Source organism: Triplophysa rosa, unplaced genomic scaffold (assembly GCF_024868665.1).
Source record: "Triplophysa rosa unplaced genomic scaffold, Trosa_1v2 scaffold1_ERROPOS16897594, whole genome shotgun sequence".
Taxonomy (NCBI): Eukaryota; Metazoa; Chordata; class Actinopteri; order Cypriniformes; family Nemacheilidae; genus Triplophysa; species Triplophysa rosa.
The window spans coordinates 87,211-102,144 of NW_026634214.1; the positions used below are offsets into that span (position 1 = coordinate 87,211).

The 14,934-nt window shown below is 42.2% G+C and overlaps 1 protein-coding gene across 1 annotated transcript in view; it reads right to left on the bottom strand.

Moving 5' to 3' along the window:
- The window catches only part of atp6ap1a (ATPase H+ transporting accessory protein 1a), a 49,826-nt gene extending 36,613 nt beyond the window's left edge, over positions 1-13,213 (bottom strand). Inside the window, exons 1-3 of the mRNA XM_057327263.1 lie at positions 13,063-13,213; positions 12,359-12,485; positions 3,572-3,646 (exon numbers count right to left, since the gene is read on the bottom strand). Coding sequence (XP_057183246.1) covers positions 3,572-3,646; positions 12,359-12,485; positions 13,063-13,181 — 321 coding nt within the window. The 5' untranslated portion in view covers positions 13,182-13,213. The remainder of the gene's footprint in view (positions 1-3,571; positions 3,647-12,358; positions 12,486-13,062) is intronic.
- Between the last annotated feature and the right edge of the window lie 1,721 nt (positions 13,214-14,934).

Sequence of the window (14,934 nt, forward strand, 5' to 3'; positions counted from 1 at the left end):
ATATACACTCACCTAAAGGATTATTAGGAACACCATACTAATACGGTGTTTGACCCCCTTTCGCCTTCAGAACTGCCTTAATTCTACGTGGCATTGATTCAACAAGGTGCTGAAAGCATTCTTTAGAAATGTTGGCCCATATTGATAGGATAGCATCTTGCAGTTGATGGAGATTTGTGGGATGCACATCCAGGGCACGAAGCTCCCGTTCCACCACATCCCAAAGATGTTCTATCGGGTTGAGATCTGGTGACTGTGGGGGCCATTCTAGTACAGTGAACTCATTGTCATGTTCAAGAAACCAATTTGAAATGATTCGAGCTTTGTGACATGGTGCATTATCCTGCTGGAAGTAGCCATTAGAGGATGGGTACATGGTGGTCATAAAGGGATGGACATGGTCAGAAACAATGCTCAGGTAGGCCGTGGCATTTAAACGATGCCCAATTGGCACTAAGGGGCCTAAAGTGTGCCAAGAAAACATCCCCCACACCATTACACCACCACCACCAGCCTGCACAGTGGTAACAAGGCATGATGGATCCATGTTCTCATTCTGTTTACGCCAAATTCTGACTCTACCATTTGAATGTCTCAACAGAAATCGAGACTCATCAGACCAGGCAACATTTTTCCAGTCTTCAACTGTCCAATTTTGGTGAGCTCGTGCAAATTGTAGCCTCTTTTTCCTATTTGTAGTGGAGATGAGTGGTACCCGGTGGGGTCTTCTGCTGTTGTAGCCCATCTGCCTCAAGGTTGTGCGTGTTGTGGCTTCACAAATGCTTTGCTGCATACCTCGGTTGTAACGAGTGGTTATTTCAGTCAAAGTTGCTCTTCTATCAGCTTGAATCAGTCGGCCCATTCTCCTCTGACCTCTAGCATCAACAAGGCATTTTCGCCCACAGGACTGCCGCATACTGGATGTTTTTCCCTTTTCACACCATTCTTTGTAAACCCTAGAAATGGTTGTGCGTGAAAATCCCAGTAACTGAGCAGATTGTGAAATACTCAGACCGGCCCGTCTGGCACCAACAACCATGCCACGCTCAAAATTGCTTAAATCACCTTTCTTTCCCATTCTGACATTCAGTTTGGAGTTCAGGAGATTGTCTTGACCAGGACCACACCCCTAAATGCATTGAAGCAACTGCCATGTGATTGGTTGATTAGATAATTGCATTAATGAGAAATTGAACAGGTGTTCCTAATAATCCTTTAGGTGAGTGTATATCGTGTGCTAAGACCGGCGGAAAATGAAAAGTTGCGATTTTCTAGGCCGATATGATTAGGAACTATACTCCCATTCCGGCGTATTAATTAAGCAAGTTTGCCGCCGTAACATGGCCGCAGCAGGCGCAGTGATATCACGCAGTGCCTGAAATTAGTCCCCAGCTAGGTAACTTCCAATGTGACCGGCACTAAGTCAGTGTATTCCGGTTTAAATAGATACGGTTCAGGATCTGCACCAAAGTAAATATCTTCCGAATCATCTCTCACAAATGTCTCCATGGTTGCAAGGCACGCCACGTTGGATATGTTGACGGAATGCCATATTTCCATGCGGATTTCCACATGCGATGCGTGATATCACTGCGCCTGCTGCGGCAGCAAACCTCCTTGATTATTACGCCGGAATGGGAGTATAGTTCCTAATCATATCGGCCTAGAAAATCGCAACTTTTCATTTTCCGCTGGTCTTAGCACACGATATAATACAGAGTAGTCAAGTTTTAAATAGGAAAAATATCGAAACTCTTTGGTCATTTTTGAACGCGATGCTACTGGTCTAATTGGATTCAATGATCTATGCTAAGCCATGCTAAAACTGCTATCGCCAGACCCGGAGATTGGCTGAATAGATTCCAAAACGGTAAAACTCAACTTATTAACTCTGGGGGAGTTGGAGAATAAGCCTATTTCCAAAAAAAGAGGAGTGTTCCTTTAAAGGTGTGATGAACTGGGCTTGTTTATTGTTTTATACTGTTGTATGATGTCTACTTATGACGTTTGCATGGTTTTTACATTTAAAAACATCAAAATCAATAAGTAATATCCTATATTCTACCCGGGTTTTGAGGCCAGCTCTACAAACGCTCGGTTTGAATGGGCATTCCACCATGAAGGTTTGGAAGTAAACGCCCACTGCTATGATTGCACCATTCGCACGAGATTAGCATTATCTGGGGACCTCGTGTTATTTATAAATTACCTCCCCACATCAGTATTTCATGTGACGCATTCGCACGGGATGATTTTACTCAAAATATTTCCCGAAATATTATGCATATAGTTTGTATAGCCTATAGTTGTATTGCGTTTAATGATATATGACCATACCTGTCAGCATTTGAGACCCGTGATTGCGAACCGGACAAAAGATCACCGCGATCGTGGGTCTCAAATGTTACGAGAGTTTCCATGATAAATAAACAAACGGGAGACTCCTGGTAACTTATGGATATGACCCAGCACCCAAAATAATACCAAAACACTTCAAAACAGCCTCCATTATTCGCAAATGGTGGATAAAATCTTGAAAAATGATATATGAGCCCGCCAAATCACAGAGATCCCGATTCGCACGGGCTTAAGATCACAGACAACCTCTGCAATTATTACAAATGACTAGAGGTCCCCAGGTAATACTAATCTCGTGCGAATAGTGCTCAGGGCATATCAAGCGATCTCTAACAAAGCAATAGTGACGCATAGTACAAACATTTTTTACTCACATATATTGCTGCGCCATTCCTATCGGATCCAATATTGATGGCACAGCACTGCTTTTTAATTTTAGTCTCTCCACAAATCCAGCGTCGACCTGTGCCTTGTTCACGAAGGTATCCTCAGAGAAATGAAACGAACAAATGCCCCATGTTTTTCCCACATGAGCTGGAACGTCTTTAAAAATAAACTTTGACCATGCATTCCTAATATCGGAATCCGAAGGAAGGTTACAGTATGCAGCGACTGTATTCTTCCTCAACCAGGATGGAACAATATTTAGCTATCTTTAACGGCATGTTTGTTTATTGCTTGCTCGCTCTATCTGGTTCGGCGTCACTTGTGTTACTTCAGAATTGTCATGCGCGAACCAGTGGGCAGGGCTAGAGAAGTAGTCGTTGATATTCTTTCTGTGGAGGCGGTGTTCAACCTATCATAGATAGGTGCATTCCAGAACCTGGCGTTCGCTGGGCCTGGTGTCAATAACAGTTGTAATCTCAGTAACAAGGGCGTTTTCAGTTCTGACGCTTACATGATGTTCGCGTGAATACAATTCCCTCTTATATAACAAATGCTCAGGTTAAAATTGTGGTTTTAATTCATGGCATCTTTAATGTCTGACAAGTATGTTAGTTAGTTGCATTAAAATACAGTATGTGATAGTTTAGAGACTAGAAGCATAAATAACAAAACTAGTCTGATTCTGAGCAAAAATGCGATGTGATGGCATAACCAATATGCAAATTAGCGAAACGTGACCCTTAGAATCGATTCTGAATCGAATCGTGAGGGACCAAACGATTCCCACCCCTACTTTAATTGGACTTAAGAAAAACCATCCACATACCTCAAGATTGCGGAAGGCACTGTCCTGTTTGTTTCCAAATACTCCTCCATAGATTGTGAAGTCCTCAACACTCAACTGAAAGATCATGGAACCAAACCATCAGTATTTCATTTATAAACAACACGTGTGCAGTATTACACACCACTATATAAATGTGTGATCATTGTTAATATGTAGGGAAATGGATGTGTGTAATGAATGTACGTGCACTTTTCCACCATCGTGCCGAACCATTCTAAGCACGGTCTGGAATGGTTACGGTTATGTTTCCATGTGAGCCTGGCTCTTCACAGCACAATTACAAACCGTACTCAGCCCGTAATTTTTAGACAACCGTGCCAAATCATGCTGGCAGAATGTGCATTGTGATGTCGCCTCTCAGGATTGGTCACTCATCAGTTACCTAGATACCAGTTTCTCTCTGTAACCAAAATAGTGGCTAGTCCGAAATCGCATACTGTGACAGTACGTACTGAATTTGAATAAGTACCTACCTATCGGCCGTTTAAACAGTACGTTCTATATCAGTCATCCTAAATTGGCGGACTGTGGTCCCGATCCTTTGCTTCGTTCCATCCGGGCTGCGAGACATAGCCTAATAAACCATTTAAAACTTTTGACTATTTTGGTTGTTTAAACTGGGCTGCGCGTCTACACAACGGAGAATCGCATCACACGCGCTCTCAGGAACATTTATGTAATTGATCTTTTGCCGCTATATCCTCTAATATCTTTATCTAGCGCCAAGCCGCCAAACGCGCTTCATTTAAACCCTTTCCGCTCCGCGCGCGCTGCTTCTCTCCCGCTAAAGATGCGCCGCATGAAGAGCAGCAGACAGTGCTTATTTTAACAACAGTAGTGCAGACACGCAGAGCAGGTAAATGGACACACAACAGTAAACAAAATGCAGCAAATATTTAAGCATTTACAGGGCTCTAGACTAACTTTTTGCACTGGTTGCACTGGTGCGCCTAACTTAAACTAAAACTAAAAAGTTAGGTGCACCAGCATAAAAGTTAGGTTCACCCAAATTCTCGACCGCATCACATTTAACACACGTTTTACTAGTTCACTTTTTTTTTAAATCGCTGTCCATATAGGCAAAATGGACTTGTAAATGATTAACTAACAATCTGGTCAACATAAAGTTCTTTATTTAAAGCACAATTCTACAAGAAAGGTAACTTACTGAAAAAGTGTTGGTGCTTAAAGTGCTTCACTGAACTGAAACTTAAACTTAAAACATCTCAAGATAAATGGACCAGGGCTTGACATAACCTGGGAGGTTGATGGCTCCGTGTCAGAGCATTGCTTATGATTTTCGGACGGATCAAGCCTTAACTTGACATTATTCACGAAAAAGTTGTCAATCGTTCTTTTTATCTTCTCTCATCATCCACGGCTACATCCACTCTGTTTAACTGACGGGCCTATAGGCTCCTCACCTCTCTCTGTCTGACTGCAGCACACGCATTTTCACACGTACACACCAGAGGTAGAGCTAGACTTTTTTATTGTCCGTCATTTTGACTGACAGGCTCATAAAAAATCCGTCATAATCTATTATTACCCATCACTATGGTGCAAGGTGGCGTTAGGTGGTAATTAGTATGTTCGTAACGTCATCACGCTGTACTTGCATCTCGGAACTTGTTGTATTTTAATACAACTGAATGCCCAATAAAGCCGTTGTTGTTTATATTCATTTATATATTTAATGTTTATGTTCATATGTGATTTGATCTGGGAAAACCCAACACATGGTGCAAATTTATATATTACAGTTTTTGATACCATAATCAAGCCCTTTCCAAATCAGTTTTTATTTTGCTCATACCTTGTGTATGTAACAAAAGTTATGGCTGAGGTCAGCTGAAGCGCTATGATTTTCAGGAACGGAATTTGGAGAAAAACGGGTTTAAAGTTAAGTGATGAAAATAAAAGCACAACAGTCCAGTATCACAAGTAAAAGTCACTTTACAGGTGTCGTGATCTCAGTCTTGTCGTGGCCTTTTTGTCTTGTGTGAGTGTTTGTTTTGTTTTGTCAAACTCTTGTGGAACCGTCTTGACGGCTCTCCACGTGTTTAGTGTCTACGTCACTAGCCCCACCCCCGTGTCTCCCCTTCAGGTTTTCCCCTCACAGGGTTTCCATCACCTCATCACCTACACTCCTGTAGCTCGTCCCTTATTAGCTGTCCCCCCTGGCTCCTTATTATTATTCACCTGTTGTTCATTCCCCGCTGATTAGGTCCCCTCTATTTAATCCCTCTTGTTCTCTTGTCTTGTGTCAGACCGTGCGTGTTTTATGCCAGCTCTGACTGCCTCAGTCTTGTATTGTATACCTAGTCTTTGTCTCAGTAATCTCCTAGTATAGTTTCTAGTTTTTTGTAGTGCTCCAGTGCCTTTGTCTTTTTGCTACTTTCTTCCTCTGTGCCCCTCGGTGTTCGCTTGCGTGTCGGACCTCCGCTCTCATCACCTCCCGGCACCTCCTCACAAGGGATCACCTCAAACGTCCAGGTTCTGCCAGCGGGTCGAGACTGCTCCCCGCTGAGCGTCTGGAATAATTAAGGTTCCTGTCCGGATTCATATACTGATTCTTCCGTGAGTACTGCTGGGTCAAGCTCTCTACCCACGGGCTCACGAGGTACCCGTGGCAAAGTGACTCTGGTGATCTATTGTGGATATTTGTACAATAAAGACCTTTTTTCCCGCATTTGAGTCTCCTAACCTCTTGTTCCTCTCCGCGTCATGACAACAGGGGTAAAAGACTTACTCTAATAACAATTTAATAAAAAAACATTTCCTAGTGTTGAAGTCTATAAAAATACTGCACAAAACCGTTTGAATAAAACGAAAGTAAGGAAAATGGTGCAGGGCACACTTAAAGAATGAGAGCTCTGCCATTATCACTACACAAGGAAACTCGCAAACATTACGGACAACAACTAATAAGCAGCGAAGCAAGTTTTACGTTGTTTATCATGTGCATAGTGTCTGGACTTTTGATCATCCCTTGTATGTTTTGTGATCGCGGTTCGGCTCGCATGAGCAGCGGACCGGGGATAACACCCGGTGCTGCAGACGGGGAGCTCTGTCATCTCACGAAAACATTGTATAAAAAAAACTTTGCATGCTGTAGTTTACACAGGACTGGCGGGAAAATGTGCATTGATACTCCTTCATTCTTCATGTTATGTGGTTTACTTTGATAGGTGAATTGTCTTTCACGCGTCCCAGCGCGATATTCCAACGGGTTTTCCCAGATCGCATCACATATGTCTAGTCAGTAACAATGACAGGTGAAAACACGCACATCCCTTCGCGAGCATATCACGCTCTAATGAAGGGAAACGGGGAGTTACAAATTGCCATCATTGTAATCCGTCAAAATGGAAAATCTGGACCAATCAGGGGGGTCCGCCCTTCACTATCTCTGATTGGTTTAGACGACGATATGGGCCTAATGTGTGTCTGTTGTTGAATCACAGGGAGACGTTCAGAGTCGCAGAGACTTTTTTTCTCCATCGAACGGCTGGTCGCATCAGTGCGACCTCAGATTTTTTTTAGTCGCACCATTGAGAAATAAGGTTGCACGTGCGACCAAATTGGTCGCACTCTAGAGCCCTGATTTGTATCCGTCAGTCTGTTTACTGTTTGCTATATGTCTCCAACCTTTCAACCAGATTTGTGATATTTTATTAACCATAACGTTTTTATCTACAGTACATTTAGCATTAGAAGTATTTATTAGCATGTAAACATTTGTGACCCTGTGGCTAAAGTCTCATAATATTATTATTTATTAAATAACAAGCAGCAAAGTTTAATTTCAAGCATTAATTTCACTGAGATTTTGGCATTATTCAGTCAATATTGAAGATATTGTTATATTTTCACAGAATATTCTGTAGGATGATTTTATGAAGGACTTTTGTGGGGTTTTCACAAGCAGGGTAACATTCTGTAATGAACAACGTTTTAATTGGGAAATTATTTAAAGATAGAAGTAGTTCTGGTATGAATGGCATGTAAAGGCTAATTTAGTGAGTAACCTTTCTGTTTATGATGAGAGCATTTTATTTGTTACATTACATTTGCTGTTTGCATGTTGTCAGTAGTTTTTTTTATTTGCAAATATTAATTATCAGACTTCTATCAAAAGGGCATTCCTCTAAAGCCACAGAGCCTACAATACATAGATACTGTGGATATCAAAATATAAAATAAATGGCCTGATAAAAGATCGTATCTTTTATACAGTATATCCAACTGGGTTAAATTGATTAAATATTTATTTATTTTCCAAAAACATATTGTCCGGACCTCCGTTTGGAAGAAAATATAAAGACCAGACCTATTGGAACTTTAATTGAATACCCCTGTTCTATATGGTATGAATCTAGCCACAGGAGGTCACAAGCCAGTGTACTTTTTGTGCCGGTCCCAAGCCCGGATAAATAGAGAGGGTTGTGTCAGGAAGGGCATCCGACATAAAACTTGCCAAATCAAATATGCGAATCACTAACATGACTTCCATACCGGATCGGTCGGGGCCCGGGTTAACAACGACCGCCATCGGTGCCGTTGACTTACAGGGCACTGGTGGAAATTGGGCTACTGTTGGTCAAAGGAGAGGAGGAAGGTGTGTTAGAGGAGGAAGGCGTGTCCGTAGGCAGAGAGAGAAGAGGAAAGGCAGGAGTTTCAGACTGAAAGTAGGGACTTTGAATGTTGGTACGTTGACAGGTAAAGGCAGAGAGCTGGTAGATATGATGCAGAGGAGGAAAGTCGACATTCTGTGTGTCCAGGAGACCAGGTGGAAAGGGAGCAAGGCTAGAAGCATTGGAGCGGGGTTTAAACTGTTTTATCATGGTGCGGACAGGAAGAGAAATGGAGTAGGAGTGATCCTGAAGGAGGAGTGTGTGAAGAATGTTCTGGAGGTAAAGAGAGTGTCAGATAGGTTGATGAGTCTGAAGCTAGAAATTGAAGGGGTGATGTTGAATGTTGTCAGTGCTTATGCTCCACAAGTAGGTTGTGAGCAAGAGGAGAAAGACAGATTCTGGAGCGAGTTTGAGGAAGTGATGCAGAGTGTTCCCAGAGGTGAGAGAGTGGTGATAGGCGCAGACTTTAATGGACATGTTGGTGAAGGGAATAGTGGGGATGAGGAAGTGATGGGCAGGTTTGGTCTTCAGGAAAGGAACCCAGAAGGACAGAGGTTGGTAGACTTTGCTAAAAGTATGGAGATGGCTGTGGTGAACACGTACTTTCAGAAGAGGCAGGAACACAGGGTGACATATAAGAGTGGTGGCAGGAGCACACAGGTGGACTATATTTTATGTAGACGCTGTAATCTGATGGAGATTAGCGATTGCAAAGTAGTGGTAGGAGAGAGTGTAGCTAGACAGCATAGGATGGTGGTGTGTAAGATGACTCTGGTGGTGAGGAAGATGAAGAGAGCAAAGGCAGAGCAGAAGACAAAGTGGTGGAAGTTGGAAAAGGAAGAGTGCCGTGTTGTTTTCAGGGAAGAGTTGAGACAGGCTTTAGGTGGACAGGAGGTGCTTCCAGATGACTGGACTACTACAGCCAAAGTGATCAGGGAGACAGGTAGGAAGGTGCTAGGTGTATCATCTGGAAGGAGAAAAGAAGACAAGGAGACTTGGTGGTGGAATGAGGAAGTTCAGGAGAGTATCCAGAGGAAGAGGTTAGCTAGGAAGAAGTGGGACAGTGAGAGGACGGAGGAAAGTAGACAGGAATATAGGGAGATGCAGCGTGAGGTTAAGATAGAGGTTGCAAAGGCCAAACAGAAAGCTTATGAGGATATGTATGCAAGGTTAGATATTAAGGAAGGTGAGAGGGATTTGTATCGGTTGGCGAGGCAGAGGGATAGAGATGGAAAGGATGTGCAGCAGGTTAGAGTGATTAAAGATAGAGATGGAAATGTGTTAACAGGTGACAGGAGGGTGAGGGAAAGATGGAAGGAGTACTTTGAGGAACTGATGAATGAGGAAAATGGCAGGGAGAGAAGAGTAGTAGAGGCAAATATTGTTGAGCAGGAAGTAGAAAGGATTAGCAAGGGTGAAGTTAGGAGAGCTTTGAAGAGGATGAAGAGAGGAAAGGCGGTTGGTCCGGATGACATACCAGTGGAGGTATGGAAGTGTCTAGGAGAGATGGCAGTAGAGTTTGTAACTAGGTTGTTCAACAAGGTCTTAGAGAGTGAGAGGATGCCTGAGGAATGGAGGAGAAATGTTTTGGTGCCGATTTTTAAGAACAAGGGAGATGTGCAGAGTTGTGGAAACTACAGAGGTATTAAGCTGATGAGCCATACAATGAAGTTGTGGGAAAGAGTAGTGGAAGCAAGGCTAAGGGGAGAAGTGAGCATTTGTGAGCAGCAGTATGGTTTCATGCCAAGAAAGAGCACTACAGATGCGATATTTGCTTTGAGAAGGTTGTTGGAGAAGTACAGAGAGGGTCAGAAAGAGCTGCATTGTGTCTTTGTAGATTTAGAGAAAGCGTATGACAGGGTGCCAAGAGAGGAGCTGTGGTATTGTATGAGGAGGTCTGGAGTGGCAGAGAAGTATGTTAGAGTGGTGCAGGATATGTATGAGAGCAGTAGGACAGTGGTAAGGTGTGCGGTAGGTGTGACAGAGGAGTTCACGGTGAAGGTGGGACTGCATCAAGGATCGGCTCTGAGCCCCTTCTTGTTTGCGGTGGTGATGGACAGGCTGACAGATGAGGTCAGACAGGAATCTCCATGGACTATGATGTTTGCGGATGATATGGTGATCTGTAGTGAGAGCAGGGAGCAGGTGGAGGAAAGTCTAGAGAGGTGGAGGTTTGCTCTGGAGAGAAGAGGAATGAAGGTTAGTCGCAGCAAGACAGAATACATGTGTGTGAATGAGAGGGATTCAAGTGGAACAGTGAGGTTACAGGGAGAAGAGGTAAAGAAGGTGCAGGATTTTAAGTACTTAGGGTCAACAGTCCAGAGTAATGGGGAGTGTGGAAAAGAGGTGAAGAAGCGTGTGCAGGCAGGTTGGAATGGGTGGAGAAAAGTGTCAGGTCTGTTGTGTGATAAAAGAGTACCAGCAAGAATGAAAGGAAAGGTGTACAGGGCAGTAGTGAGACCAGCAATGTTGTATGGTTTGGAGACAGTTGCACTGAGGAAAAGACAGGAGGAAGAGTTAGAGGTAGCAGAGCTGAAGATGTTGAGGTTCTCTTTGGGAGTGACGAGGATGGATAGGATCAGGAATGAGTACATCAGAGGGACAGCACATGTGAGATGTTTTGGAGACAAAGTTAGAGAGGCCAGGTTGAGATGGTTTGGACATGTTCAGAGGAGGGAGAGTGAATATATCGGTAAAAGGATGCTGAGGTTAGAGCTGCCAGGCAGGAGGCCAAGAGGAAGACCAAAGAGGAGGTTTATGGATGTAGTGAAGGAGGACATGAAGGTAGTCGGTCTGAGAGAAGAGGATGCAGGGGATAGGGCAAGATGGAGGCAGATGATTCGCTGTGGCGACCCCTGAAGGGAACAGACGAAAGGAAAAGAAGAAGAAGAAGTTCTATATGGTATGAGTGGGAGTAGTATGAATACATTTCGTACATACTGCATCCGCCATGTTTTATGGTCATGTGACACATATACTCTTTTGTCATGGCTCTGCTTCATTTAGTCATGTTTTTCTTGGTACTGTAGCAGAGCCGTGACAAAGCCTTTGGTTATGTGTGGAGAGAAACATATTATTGTCCTTTTGACAATAATATACGTTCTCTCCAGTGTCTCGTCATTGGCCCCGCCCCTCTCGTTTCCTTGTTATCTTTCCCTGAGTGTTTTATGTTCCACACCTGCCTTCGTTCGTTAACCCTCGTTTGTCTTCCCTTTAAATACCCTCTTGTTTCTTTGTCCTGTGCTCGTGGATTGTCTTTTGGATGTCTTATGGATGTGCTATGTTTCGTGTGTTTCGTTTTGACCCCGCGTCTCACCCTTGCCTTGCCTTGCCTTGCCCTGCCTTGCCCTGTCCGTGAACCTGTTTTGTCAAGTGAGTTATTTTAGTGTTCTTTGGTTTTTGTCTTGCCCCCTCGTGGGAAGTTTTTGTTTGTTGTATTTTCCTCAGTTAGTTTTTCCCCATTGTGGGTGTTTTTGTTTCTGTTTTTTTGTTAAGAAATAAAGTCTTGTTTTTGTTAACCCCTTACTGCCTGCCTGCATTTGGGTTCTTCCACGCACCAGTCGTGACACTCTTTGACCTATGACATATTAACAAGAACCTAAACGTGAGCGTTGTTAAAAACATAATTTAGTCACGAGAAATTCATTTATTGGCACAAAACGGAAGTCTGCCTTAAAGTTTTCTGCTATATTTTTTTAAATTTACTTTTGAAATTTGACCGTTGCTCAGCTCCTGTGGCATCATGGGATAGATAAGTGTCCATCCGATCCACACTCACGTAGTAGACCATCCGGGTATTTCTCACCTACTGTTTTTTGCATACTGAGGTTTCGGACATACTATTCATGACTCGTACTCATTTTCGCCTACTATATAGTATGGAAGTAGGCGATTTCGGACGCAGGCGGTGTGCTACTGAAGAAGGAAATAAAGTTAACTCAGCTGGAGCTGCAATGTACCTAGTGAAAGAAAAAGTTTTTCAAGTCATAGTGTAGTCTCCTGCGTTACCAAGGCAGTGAGTGACGCATTTGTTTTTACATTACAAAGAGTTCAGCAACGAGACCGGTTCAGCGTGATTGTGGAAAAGTGCTCTATGTATGCAGTTTATGACGTGTATGTGTGTGCTTACTTTATCCTGCAGGAAGAGCAGTAGGTTATGAGGAGAAGTGCTCAGGGCTCTGGTCAAATATGATCCCAGCTCATCAACTGACACCGTGTGGCCGGATGATGGAGCATTCGCAGGAGACAGTGCAAAACTGCAGAAAAAAAAGAGAGAAATCACAATACAGTCATTCAGTTTCAAATCAACCAAATCTAATCTAAAAGAACAATAAGACATCTTTAATACTTCTTGAGTTACAGTTATGCAAACTTTGGAAAATGAAAGTATTTCTTTTTTCTTTCTGTCATATCCCTGTTGTAAAAACCAGCATATGCTGGGTTAGGTATATTTTCATGCTGGTTTGACCAGTTTAAACCAGCTATGGACCAGCTAAGGTCCATCTTAAACAAGCACAAACCAACATCAAAACATACCAAACCAGCATATGCCGTTTTTTCAACAGGGCCACGCAGCTGTAACAACAAAGCATCACTATCAGCACCTAAAACATGCTGTGTACACTACAAAACTACTTTTGAAATGTTTTGTTGCACTGTTGATAAACATAAATGCTCGTTTAATGTTACAGTCTCTTGTCAAACGACCTGTCTGCAGGGTTTGTCAGAACTGGACAGCGCCCGTCATACTGCGCTAGGTCAACGCTAGCTGTTTTTAATAACATTTTAATAACTAATATAACGCAAACATTCCTAAAACAGTCTGTTATTTACCCGTCACTAGCCCACACCACCAGCGGCACTTTATCATCGCAGTTCACGGCGGCAAAAACGCACATAAAGACCAAGAACATCTTCCTGCCGTTATATGATAGCGTCCCCACAGCGGCCATTTTCCGCGAGCTGAACCGTGACGTCACCGCCAGCCGTCACCATACACAAAAATACACGCGCTTGGCCTGCTGGCTGGAGCACCGGGAGAAAATTCCGACTGATGTAATTTATGTACTATGCTGTCTGCTCACGAAGTGTTCAAACTCAAATAAGTGTATCATTGTAACCTCACGTTGTTAACATCGTTTTTCTAATTTAATTTAAACACATACTCCCTCACATTGCGGATTAAATTAATTTGTGATTTAATTTGTCCGTTAAAGGACTGCGGTCAAGCCAGCAAACTAGCCCTCACACTGTTTTGTTTGTTATGCGCGCAAATGCGCATTACGGTAAAAGCGTGCTTACAGGGATTTCCAAACAAAAGCGATCACTCACTGGTTTCTCAACCAGTCTGTCAATAGTGAATTAATATAAATGCAAATATATTTAAAATCAATTATGAAAATTTTATGTATAAAACTATATATTATTGAAAAAGGACAAATTGCACTGAAGGCAATTGAAGGCTTTTAGTCAGGCTGAGACATATAGACAGTTGCTAGGTGTTCTTAGTAGTTGCTAGGCTGTTTCTAAGCAGTTTTTATATTTTTATAATTCTCTGTGGTTGTTAGAGTGTTGCTATGTATTTACTAGGCTGTTCTGGGTGATTGCTAGATTCCTATAAGATTGCTATGGCGTTCTGGGTGGTTGCAGGCTGTTGTGAATAGGTGCTATGTTGCTAGACCTGAATGATTACAAGGTGCTTGCAGTGTGGTTGCTATGATGTTATGGGTAATTACTTGGTGGATTCTAGGGTGTTACTATGCAGTTGCCAAACTTTTTTGGTTGGTTGAAAGGCAGTTGCTGAGGTGTTCCAAATGGTTGCTAGGGCATTTTTCGATTGGAAGGACAAGGTCTTAATGTTGAAATAAAAAACAGACAGGGTTCAAATGGCCTACATGAACTATTATTTCTTTAAGTTAAGATAAATGTTGAAAGAAAAATAACCAATTGCATAGACTCATTCCACTTTACAATGAGAGTATCCCACCTCAGTGCGTCACTCATACAATATCAAGACTATATCGTGGATTTTTTTAAGTACAGTGGTCCAAAATGACTTATTTAAACGGTTATATTTATTGTTCAGTCTCTGTCTATAAAAAAACCTGTTTCCACAGAACAGACCTATAGATTGACTGTAAACCTTTTCTCATCCAATATCATAACTGTAACATATTCAACGTCAATATAGTCGGATATAGATTTACAAAATAAGAAAATTAAGGACGTGTGCTGTGTTTTCTGTGGTAGATAGTCTGTTCAATATAAATGTCATTGAGACACCGAAATGTAAATTTATTTCATTTTTTCATTTTAACATAAAATAATGTTCTTTTAGCTTAAAAAATGTATTGTTATTGCTTCAGTGACTGTATGTCTGTCAAAGGCTAGTATTATACTGATCTGTTTTTCGCTTTATTTTACTACAAAACCATCACATGTAATAAAAACGTATTTGTAGCCTTGGTCATGCCTCATAACTATGAAGCCCTAAAACTGTGCTGATACAAATCCCTGACGCTGTCCATGGTGCTTAAGAAACCAATTGATTTTTTATGACATATATTCTGTTTCCTGTGGTTTTACCGTCATTTTTTGTCTTTGAATAATACTGTCTAAACTACACAATGTAAACCTAGGCCTAACAAGGCTGAGAAATTCCCCGTTACACCTTTGTATAGCCTACATTCATGCAAAGTTTGACAG